The 11,684-nt window shown below is 36.3% G+C and overlaps 1 protein-coding gene across 9 annotated transcripts in view; it reads left to right on the top strand.

Moving 5' to 3' along the window:
* The window catches only part of ZNF385B (zinc finger protein 385B), a 435,288-nt gene extending 425,552 nt beyond the window's left edge, over nt 1–9,736 (top strand). For all 9 annotated transcript variants that reach the window (XR_004441677.1, XM_033230981.1, XM_033230987.1 and 6 more), the window contains 4 exons: nt 4,942–5,187; nt 5,981–6,159; nt 6,735–6,836; nt 8,244–9,736. Coding sequence is in view for 8 of the 9 variants with exons in the window: in XM_033230981.1 (XP_033086872.1) it covers nt 4,942–5,187; nt 5,981–6,159; nt 6,735–6,836; nt 8,244–8,462 (746 nt within the window). In the remaining variant the exon portion in view is untranslated. The remainder of the gene's footprint in view (nt 1–4,941; nt 5,188–5,980; nt 6,160–6,734; nt 6,837–8,243) is intronic.
* Nucleotides 9,737–11,684: the final 1,948 nt, after the last annotated feature.

Genomic DNA, 11,684 nt, shown 5'->3' on the forward strand with positions numbered 1-11,684 from the left:
CAAAGCTTAATGTGTCTTCTGGAGCTGTATAGAAAAAGTTTACAAACTGTTATTGTAGATGATAGAATCATGAGTAATTTTAATTTTTTAAATTTTTGTCTGACTTCATTTTTAAAATTTTCTGCAGTGAGCATACATTTATTGCATAAAATATGTATCTATTATTAAACCACTGAATCCTGATTAGAAAATCTTATTACATTGATAAAATTAAACTCAAAAGCAAATCTTACAAGTCAAATAATAAAAATTTGATTATAGCTTTCAAAGTTCTAATTCAAAATATAAGACCTACATTGTAGGTAGAATATTAATTTTTTATTGTTTTTTAAATTAAGACCTATGAATGGACATGACTCTTCCATATGCCAACAGGATTGGTTTCTTAAAACTTCTTTTTAGAGCTTCTGGTATGTTCTTTTTGTCTTAGTATATTAGTCTTCTGAGGCTGTGTTTGAGTAATGTAGTGCTAAGTTTGATGAATAAGGTGGATTAATTTGAGTAAAGATTTTGGAGTAAGAAATAAGGGTGATACATTTTGAAGACTGATTTTCTTTACATGGCTTATGAACTGGACATAAAAGGAGTATCAAAAGAAAGAGTTTTCGAGTGTTTGGAGCTTTGGAAAATAAATGAATCAGTATGGAACTTCCCAAGGACACTACTTTGAAGAAATAAATTCACTTGGATGCATAAATTATGTATATTTGTTACAACGAACAATTCTGATGTAGCTAAGCAAATTCTGCTTCAAAATCCTGTAGGATAAAACCTTATAAATGTGTTTGAGTAATCAAGAAATAATTAGGACAGTCAGAAAACCTGCTAATTAACATTAGGTGAGGGAATACTTGAAAATGGAATTCATCTTAACCAGAAGTTCCAGAAGACATGCATCTTTATTAAAAGAAACAGAAGTAAACAGTACATTAATTAAACTTTCAAATACACAAAGAGGTTTTTAAAATACCAGGAAGGAATGAGGAATAAGACAATGGATTTTCATTAAAATATCAAGCAATTAAGATGAGAAATAACAAAATTAGGCTTTGAAGTTTAGACGTTTGCATATTGAGAAAGAATGCCACTATTCAAATATATAAATATATCAGTGACTTTTCAAATTTTAGGATCCCTTTTATTGACTAGATAGTATCTATCCAATAACAGAATTTCCTGAATAGAGTAAAATCATGTACACATTTCCAAAGTCAATATTTTTCCTTAATATTCTCAAAGATTAAGACTCTGGCCTATCTGAGAAAAAAATTTAAAACATAATTTATCTGAATTTTAGATCATGTAAGTGTTAAACATACCATACATCTCAATTTTAAAAGGGAAGTGTCTGCCCTTAGTATATATTTTAATAGTTTTAAGATATTCTCTGCCTTCTGGCTCAATTGACCTCTATAATAATATCTCCCATTGTGGCGAAAAGAAAGAGATATCAGCCTGTTACTGTGTCTATATAGAAAGAAGTAGACATAAGAGACTCCATTTTGTTCTGTATTTGAGATGCTGTTGACCCTACCCCCAACCTTGTCCTTGCAAGAGACATGTGCTGTGGTGACTCAAGGTTTAATGGATTTTGGGCTGTGACCCTACCCCCAACCTTGTCCTTGCAAGAGACATGTGCTGTGGTGACCCTACCCCCAACCTTGTCCTTGCAAGAGACATGTGCTGTGGTGACTCAAGGTTTAATGGATTTTGGGCTGTGCAGGATGTGTCTTTGTTAAACAAATGCCTGAAGGCAGCTTGCTAGTTAAAAGTCCTGCCCGTCCCTGGGCAACGGAACATCTCAGTGTGAGACCCGATTGTACGCTCTGTTTACTGAGACAGGAGAAAACCGCCTTACAGCATAAGGTGGGACTTGCTGGGAGACTTGCTGGAGCAATGCTGCTAAAAGATTTATGGAGATGTTTGCATACGCATCTCAAGGCACAGCATTTTCCTTTGAACTTACCCAGGTCACAGAGATCTTTAACCATATGTCTTACTGCTAATTTTCTCCCAAAAATGATCCTATTGTCCTGCCACTCCCTTATCTTTAAGATGGTAAAGATAATTATCAATAAATACTAAGGGAACTCAGAGACCAGTGCCGGCGTGGGTCCTCTATATGCTGAGCGCCGGTCCCCTGGGCCCACTTTTTCTTTCTCTATACTTTGTCTCTGTGGCTTATTTCTTTTCTCAAGTCTCTCCTTCCACCTAATGAGAAACGCCCACAGGTGTGGCGGGGCAGGCCACCCCTTCATCCCATTACACTTGTTGCCAGCTCTATGCTCAACTACCAAGTATTCACCAACAAAACCCCACGATTTCTAATACCTAGGTATTTCTTCATGTTTCTGCTTCTAACCATTCACTTCCCACTCATTTTCAACCCTATTCTATCCTTATCTAAATCTGACCTTCAAAACCTTCAAAATGCCACTTCCTTAATGAAAAATGTCTCGTTCTTCCCAAGCAGAAGTAATCATTTTCTGCCCTGTGCTCTCATGCCTCTTACCAGTTTCTGTTGTAAATTAGAGATCTTTGAATGACTGTCTCATTTCCTCCTGCTATGCTGTAATTTTCTCATAGTACATACTTACTTTATTTACTATTCTCTTTAGTGTCTAGCACATTGTCAGCAATTAACATATTATTAATATGTACTTGTTAATTCACAAATTACCTCTTTGAAAACAAGATATGAAAAGGAAGTATTTTTCTTAAAGAAATAGGAACAGAGAAAATATATAATTTTATACATCTTCTCAGTATAACCTAAATCAAATGATTGTTGAACAGGATAGATATTTTCACTTACACCAAATAAATATACTTTAAAAACTAACCTATAATTGTAAAAGGAAGCAACTGCTATTTCACATCTAGGGTGACTGTTGTATACTTTTATGTCACTAGTGATCTATTAAGTCCTCCTTTTGTGCTGAAATATTAGTGTACCACAGACCGATCAGTTAGAGAAAACACCACGCTCATTTATGCCACTTACTAATCCATGGGACGTTATTTAATTTTGAAAAGGCTTGGTTTCCTCATCTTTAAGATAGGAATAATCATTTTGAGCCTTACCTATTTCACAAGTTTTCTGTGAGCGCTAATAAGACAATGTAAGTCATAGCATTTTGTAAACTGTAAAGTTCTATATAAATGTAAGGGTTTATGAGGGACATTAGTATAAGGGACATTATTAGTAATATGAGAGAATGAGTGAGTCAATGACTGAAACAGTTCAGATTCTTTTAGATCGAATTCATATGAAATGCTTGAAGCAAGGAAAGATTTTGGTATGTAATAACTTTAATTTTCATCACAAGAAACTGAGTAATTCCAAATATTAAGATTACTGAATTATTTTGCTGCTTTATGAGTTCTGTAAGATTGCAAATTCAATCTGAGGGATCCTTATAGATGAGAGGGTTCCAGGCCTAAAATATTCTCCAATCTAATTTGCTGACTATTACCAATTAGGAAGAATGATTTTATGTCCTTCGCTCACACTGTAGAGGTCAGTTTAATAAAAGTCTAAGACTTTTTCCATCATATTTCATGTCGTCCTGAAGTTTTAATATACTCACTGAAAGGGAATATGGAATGTGCAACCTAAGGGTATAAAAGGATCTCAGCATTCATTTATTCTAAGTAACACCCAGATTTGAAATCCCTCCATAGCACCCTGGCTGTGTCTAGTCTCAACCTGAATGGATCCAACTGAAAAAAAGGATGGAAATCAACTGCTGATTCCTAAATCAATTAGGCTTTTCTTTATATAATATTTTAGTAGAAATATGATCTCCCATCATTTGCAATGTGTCCTAAAAGCTTAGGTTTACCCACATACAGAACCTTGTAACATACACACAGAAACACACACCACATTGCTGTTGCCTAGTCTCTCCTTCCCTCTTAGTCTTCTAGGCCAGTGGTATACAATTCCAAATTAGCTAGGGCAATTAGCAAATATATTCTCAGATTTCATTCCCTTTCTCTCTTCGTGAGAGTTAATCAGCATATCTATAGACATTTTCTAAAAGTACCAGCTCTACTAGGATTAAATGTTTGATGGATTTTGTTGCTGCTTACAAAGCCCCAGTTTCTTTCCCAAAGGAGTCACTGAACAGAGACTGTCTTGAATAGCAAATGAACCTCAATGAGTTAGATTCTGTTAAAGTCACTCTGACTCTCACAGCCTACACATGGGCCTTGAGGATTATAAGCATTTAGTAGCTACATGATCAAACTGCCAAAGTGTCTTTAAATGACTTGGCTAATCTTCATATTGTGCTTATGGTTAATGTCATTATTTAAAACTTTTGATTTAGACTGGCAGTAATTAATAAGCATAATGAATGGAATCTTGGTCTCTTATATTTTGGATAAATTGCATTGCCATCCACAGAGCAGCAAAAACTTAGCTAATCATAACCAAAATTAACCATGTTTCTTCTATCCCACAATCCAAAGTTAAAATTTTAGCTTGGTATACAAATTAAAGTTTAACTTATCTCTGTCATAATTAAACATAAGTAGTCAAATGAAACTAACATGGCCTAATGGCTTATTTCATGTTACCTTCATATCATGTAATTGTATCAGAGGGTAGGTAGTTTTGTTTAATAATAAAGATTTCTTTGTAGCATAATTTACAACTGAAGGATGTCAGATAGAAAGTTACCTGCTCCAAGTGGGAGAACAAAGTCATTTTTCATAAGTCATCCTTATCTTGGGATGACCTAATATCAAACTGATGGCATAGTGTTCTGTTTGATTTAAACATAGAGGTTGATTTAACCTTTATAAACTGAAATCTATGCTGCAATAAAAACTTCACGTAAGAATCAAATTTCTATTTTTAATTCCTTTATGGTGATTTATCTTTGTTTATATGACATATGAGGCTTCAATAAGATCTGTCTGTGTTTCTCTTAGAAGATAAAGGGAAGTTAAAAGCCAGCAGTTCCAGTCAGCCGTCAAGCTCTGAAAGTGGCTCATTTCTCCTCAAATCTGGCACAACACCCCTGCCACCTGGAGCAGCCACTTCTCCCTCCAAGAGCACAAATGGAGCTCCCGGTACTGTTGTTGAATCCGAAGAAGAAAAAGCCAAAAAATTACTTTATTGTTCACTATGCAAAGTGGCTGTGAACTCCCTGTCACAGCTGGAGGCACACAACACAGGTTAGCAGCTATCTTTTGCATTTAAATAATGTTTATAATAAAACCCAACTTTTCCCATCAGAATACCATATCTTTTGTTGTTCAGACCTTAGGGTTGTTCAATGCTTCTCTACTTTTTTGGTTCAAAAGAGTGATTTTAGAAGAGTATGATCATATGACTTTGCAACTAGCAAGACAAAAGCAGCTTGGAGATCAAACTTGTCCTATTCTTTATTTTCTTAAAAACATCTAATACTGTCCAAAACTCATTTTGATGAAGTGACAGAGATGAAGATAAATATTTATGCACAGTGTTCACTGCAATACACTTAAAAGAGAAAAAAAATAGAAACAACCTAAAGCCCACCAGTAGGGAAATACTGAATAAATTATAGTAACCCAATATGATATATGTTAATCAGCCATTAAAACATAATGATCAGAAAATATGTACATGATTTGTTATGTGAAATTTTTAGGATATTTAATTAGTATGATCCCCATTTTAAAAAAAATTTTTAGTACGTTAAAAAAAGAATCTGACAAGAAATACCCTAAAATAATACTGGTTACCTCTGAGTAGTGAAAACGAGTAATCCTTATTTTCTTATGTTTCTCTATATTTTCTGTATTATATACTCTTACATTTTTCCATTTTTTACAATAACGTGTTAAACTAAAAATCCGCATTAAAGTGATCATTTAAAAAAAGCGTTGGGCATTTTAGCCTGCAGGTAAACTTCTCAAGGATAAAAAAACAAAGAGCTCTGTATAATTCTTGGATAGCTATTTAATATGTGTCTCTTTCTCTTAGGATCTAAACACAAGACCATGGTTGAAGCTCGTAATGGGGCTGGTCCAATTAAATCCTATCCTAGACCTGGATCAAGATTAAAGATGCAGAATGGCAGTAAGGGGTCAGGACTACAGAACAAGACATTTCATTGTGAAATCTGTGATGTTCACGTTAATTCAGAAATTCAACTCAAACAGGTAACGTATCCTGAATTAGTAAACATTGTTGTTTGAGGATACCACTTGACTGTGTATCTTCTCATCTATAGAATGGTTTTTACCATGCTCACAGTTAAGTTGACTAACTTTTGTAGGATGCAAACAATATGCAAATACAGGTGCTATGTGGAAGAAAAAGTCAGTATGAAATATTTGAGCATCTACTGTTACTATATGTCAGGTTCCAGGCTAGATGTTGGAGAGACAGGAACAGTAGTCACTGGAGCCTACAGTTGAGCAGGAGCTTCTGGTAAGGTGAGATGATAAGCCTGTCTTCCAAAGGCTCAAAATCTGATTAAAGAGAGAAACTCATCAGTAACAGTGTTAATACCAGGCAAAATCTGATAAGGGCTATAGAGAACAGGAGAGAGACCGAGAAGCATTACAATTGAGGGAGGAGTAAGTCTTAATTTAGAAATCGTAATGATTTTACCCACACCATCATGGAACTATGGACCTAGAGTTGGCAATGGAGAAAACAGCTACCTAGAAATAAATTTTACATGGAATAAGACTCATATTTCAATTCAGCTAATGCATCAAACTTTTTTCAGCACATTTCTAGCCGAAGGCATAAAGATCGAGTTGCAGGGAAACCACTGAAGCCAAAATACAGCCCTTACAACAAACTCCAGCGGAGCCCAAGTATTCTAGCAGTAAGTTTACCTCACCTGCTCACCTGTTTTGTGGGGAAGCTTTGCTGGGTTGGGCAGCCACTGTGGGCAAGGAGGGCATAGAGTCTAATGGTCATGAAAGGTTTCAAATTTAAATAGCCCTCATAGACAGAAGTTTTAGATTGAACTGCTTAACTCCTGCTATAGGGCAACTTACTTAGAAAACAGAAACTGAACCTCTTTAACAGCTAATATGTTACTCTTTACCAAGTTATTTTCAAAAGACTGTCCTCTTTAGCATATAAAGTAAAGGCTCAAGAACAAGGACAAATGATGCCTAAGGAATCCCGGGATGTTGAACTTGGAAAGAGGGATTTCTTTCATAAAACAAAAATCCATCCATTTAATTTAATATCCTCATGCTTTCTGTTTTTTTGGTTTTTTGTTTTTTAATTTGGCATGAGAAGGTAAAGCAGTGTCTGCATGGTGTGCTCTCTCCATTCTAGCAGGCATGTTGGTAATTAGCCTGTTATGCTCTCAATATATGCTATTTTCAGTGTCTTTGCAAAAACACCTAGGGACTCCAGCAATAAGTGTCATATAAATACCAAGATGGATAGATTTCACAATCTCCCTGGGACTGGACCCAGTGCAGTGTTCAGTCTGAGGATGAAGCTAAACTTGTCCAGCTGGAGGCAATTCTGAGATTACCTTCCAGCTTCTCCAAAGCCTCTGTCTGACGCTGCAAGCAGGTGTTACCTGCATTAAGCAAATCCAGCTTGCAAGGCTCCTCCTGATTGCAAGAGAGAGAAATTAAGGATTGATTTCTTCACAGGAGGATTCCATCCTGGCATTCCATTAAATAGCGAGTTTCTAGCCCACTTACAATCATTCTCAACAACAGAAATTTGATGTAGCCTTGATTTTTCAAGGAATACTCATTAAGTAGCCAGTGACAGAGGTGTGAACTGTTTTCTTGACTCTTCAGGGTCCCTAAGTACTGAACTCGTTACCTAATTTCAATGCAGCTTATCTAAGAGAAGGGAAGGATCACACATATTCTTCAAAAACAAAACAAAACTCTCTAGGCCTCATCATGGTTTAAGACAAGCCTGAATTTCGAATTGAACTTCATCACCTAAGCAGGAAACTTCTGGGCATGTTTTTTTCCTGGTGAGCAGCAGCATAAAATAGCTTTAGAATTTATTCAGAGGCCCTTCCCTGTGCCCTAGCACACAGGAGCAAAGACCACCAAATAAAAGAAAGCTGTGCCATGAGCCACTGAAACCAGCATTGTGAACATAATCATTTCTCGACTTCTGAGGGTGAAGATTTTCAAAATTTAAGACTTCTTCTTAATGTTGGTGTTTTTCTTATGAAAAGATATCTGTGGTGCGGTTATTCAAAAACAGTATCTCCACCCCATTCCTGGTTTTCTCCCTCCCTTAGGCAAAACTTGCATTCCAGAAAGATATGATGAAGCCTTTGGCCCCAGCCTTCCTGTCCTCACCTCTCGCAGCGGCAGCAGCCGTGTCCTCTGCACTGTCACTCCCACCCCGGCCCTCCGCCTCGCTCTTCCAAGCTCCAGCCATTCCTCCAGCTCTTCTGAGGCCTGGACATGGGCCCATCCGCGCCACTCCTGCCTCCATCCTCTTTGCTCCGTACTAACGTCTGCAAACCCCAAGACGTTTGAGGCCAGTAGGAAGTTGAGAAAGAAAGCCACAAGGATTCAGCAATTTAAGCAGTTTGTGTTGCTGTACCCCCATTCACTCACAAAATGCAGCCTACCACCCAGCTCCCCAATTCCAAAGAGAAACATGTCACTAGATTCACGAGGGCTTTTAGAGACCGCTCCTATAATTTAGTAATCTGAGCAGCATAGGCTTTATCTCCCTATTTCCTCCCCGCCACCCCTCCCACACCACCCCATTCAATTTGTGTATCTCAGATATTTGATTTCTTGAACATGTATTGGTAAGAAAGAAAAAGAAAGAAAATCATTCTTTATTTTTCCATGGGTATGATCTGGCTTAAAACAATATGGAATATTTTCCTGACAGACTTGAAAACTAGGATCTTCCTCAGATGTCTGTAAATAACTCTGGTATCCAACTGAGTGTATTCTAGTGTGGAACAAAAATCAATGAACACAAGTGCTTACTTGTGGATACCATCTTACCAACGGATCACAAAGTTCTCTTTTTGGTGTACTGTTGTTGACAGGGATTGTGTACTGTTTCGACCCAAGTACTGTTGTATCCTGTGTAGTACTAGATCTGTATCTCTTGTCTGAATTAAACAGTTTTAGTTGCTGTGTAAATGTTAGGAAGCAAAGTAGCTTTGAATTTTCTCTTTAAGAGAACAAAAGATAAAGTAATGTATTTTCTTTATTTCACATTTTATTTGGAGATATTTAAATGAAATAGAAAGCCATATAACATAGCTATAATTACTACCTGTTTGCTATTTTTGTTTAACTTATTTTGTAGCTTCCTCACTGGTTTGTGTTGCTAAGCAAACGTATACAAACAGAAAAAGAGCTTCCTAAATTGCACATTTTTGCACCTCTTGTGCATTCTGCAAGAAGACAATGAATCCATGTATTTCTATATAAGTATCTTCTTCATTTTTAACCTGTTTTCATTTGTAATGATGCTACATAATTTTGTGGCTCCCTAATGCAATAATGTACAGAAGATAAAAAATTTATAATTGAACAATTTGTCTTTCTGTTCACTGAATATATTGCAGGTCATGCTCCCATGCCCCCCTTTCTAAACCGATATCAACTAGACTGGAATGTTTGTGATATCAGGGGCAAGAGTTATCATAAAACAACAAAACAGAGTGAACTCTTTTAGAGCATCTATATCTGCAACCTGTAAATGGTAAAATGTCTGTGTATTTTTTTAAATGTACCTTTTCAATAAAAGTACAAAAAACAAAATCTGTTTGTATTTTCAATGTTTTTTTCTCCTGAGACACCTTCAATTTGAAATCATCTGATGAAAGACTTTTAGTAGGTGCCGAGATTGCTTCTTACATAGCATTTTTAGCTCTTGTTTGCAGCATATTTGTCATGTTTATTCATTACTGTTCACAGCATCTGCATGAGGTGAAATTTTACTGCCATTTTCTCTCTGAATCTCTAAGAAGTTGGGCCAAAGTTGTTGAGTTACCCAAAATCACAGTAGCAGCCTGCAAAAAACTTTGGACTAGAATTTTTTTTAACTTACTCTGGGTCCTCTAAATCTCTAGTTCATCTTTTATTGATGTCCATGGCATTTATGATCTCTTTACAGATATTTTTATTCTACTTCTCCTTTGCCTTCTCCAATCAGCACATCCTTCTTCCACCTCATTCTGTTGCTTTTAAGTATAAAGATCAATATATCACTGTTTGTTCTGGTGAATTATTGCTGCTTACAAGACTGCTCTAAAACTTAGTAGCCTAAATATAGCCATTTGATAACTAGTTACCTCAGAATTTCATGGGTCAAGAATTCCAGCAGGGTTTGGCTGGGCTGTTCTTCTCTTCCCGGTGGCATCTAATAGAGTACCTTTGTTAGTATTCCGCTCTCAGGCAGGCTGGACTGGAGGGCCCAGGATGACTTCACTCATATGTCTGCCCAGTCAAAGATGACTGGAAGGTTGAGCCTTACTGGAACGATCTACCAGAGGGCCTCCATGTGGCCTCCCCAGCATCCTCCTTGTTGTCTCAGGTAGTTACATAGTAGCAGAGAGAACATTTTAAGAGTCCTGGGTAAAAATCAAAGCCTTCTTAAGAAATAGTGTTGAAACTCCCAGCACATCTTCTGTTGCATTCCATTGATCATGCAAGTCACTAAGACCAATTCAGATTCAAGAGGAAGAAAATTAGACGTTGTTTCCCAATATGAAGAAGAGAAAGAATTTGCCACCATCTTTAATCTACCACACTGTTATAGAATTTGGAGGGGAGTGGCTACAAAACCATTACAGATCCTGTTTCTCCTTACCCTACATGCAAAACATATCAGTTTTTTAAAAATGAGAATTAGGGTGGGACTTAGATTCTCATTTCTAAAAATTTAAGGCCAGTAGGTGGCAGTGTAGCTGTGATGCATGGCTTCATGACTTCCTCTTTGAGTTTATCTAACTGAAAATTGTTGGTCTTAATATTTTAGTCTTATAATCAGGTTTCTTTCAGACTCTAGTAAGATTTCAGTTTGATATTCAGAATTTGGCATTTTTAAGAAATATGACCCATTTGAAGTCTAACAATACTAGTTACACTTAATCTTGGTTGGACCTTCAGTCATGATTTATAGACAGCATGCCCTGAAGGAATTGTGTTTCTATTTAACACTTTGGAGTACTTTTTATTTTTATTTTTAGGGACTTCAATGGCCATGATATTTTGTTTACCTTTCATTATCCTATATTTCATTAAAGCTTACTGCAATCCTCAAAAATGTGTAAATGACAGTATTTAAATAGACTCAGGAATTTACTGATTAGATTTATAGAGTTAAGATTTGTTAAAATTACCATATGGAAGAAGTACAAAAGAATACCAGTTAATTTAAATGAATGCCTTCAAAAGAAGCCATGAGCAACTTCAAGCAATTATTTATAAAACTCTATTAAATGCATATACGTCATCATCCACCCTAATTCTGAAGTGCTAGTGTGGGTCAACCCTGGAAAGGATACACGTATTTGAACTAACACCTATTCCTATGCTATTTCTAATGAGAAAAGAGTGCCATTCTACTTCACTTATTGTGAAAGTTAAAAAACATACTGCTTCCTCTGACACAGTCTAGTTCTGGTCTCTGTAGAGACTAATCGAAAAAATAGTCTCAGGTAGGGTTGCCAGATAAAACATAAACTACCCAGTTAAATTTG

The sequence above is a fragment of the Trachypithecus francoisi genome, unplaced genomic scaffold (genome assembly GCF_009764315.1).
Source record: "Trachypithecus francoisi isolate TF-2019V2 unplaced genomic scaffold, Tfra_2.0 Lachesis_group13, whole genome shotgun sequence".
Taxonomy (NCBI): Eukaryota; Metazoa; Chordata; class Mammalia; order Primates; family Cercopithecidae; genus Trachypithecus; species Trachypithecus francoisi.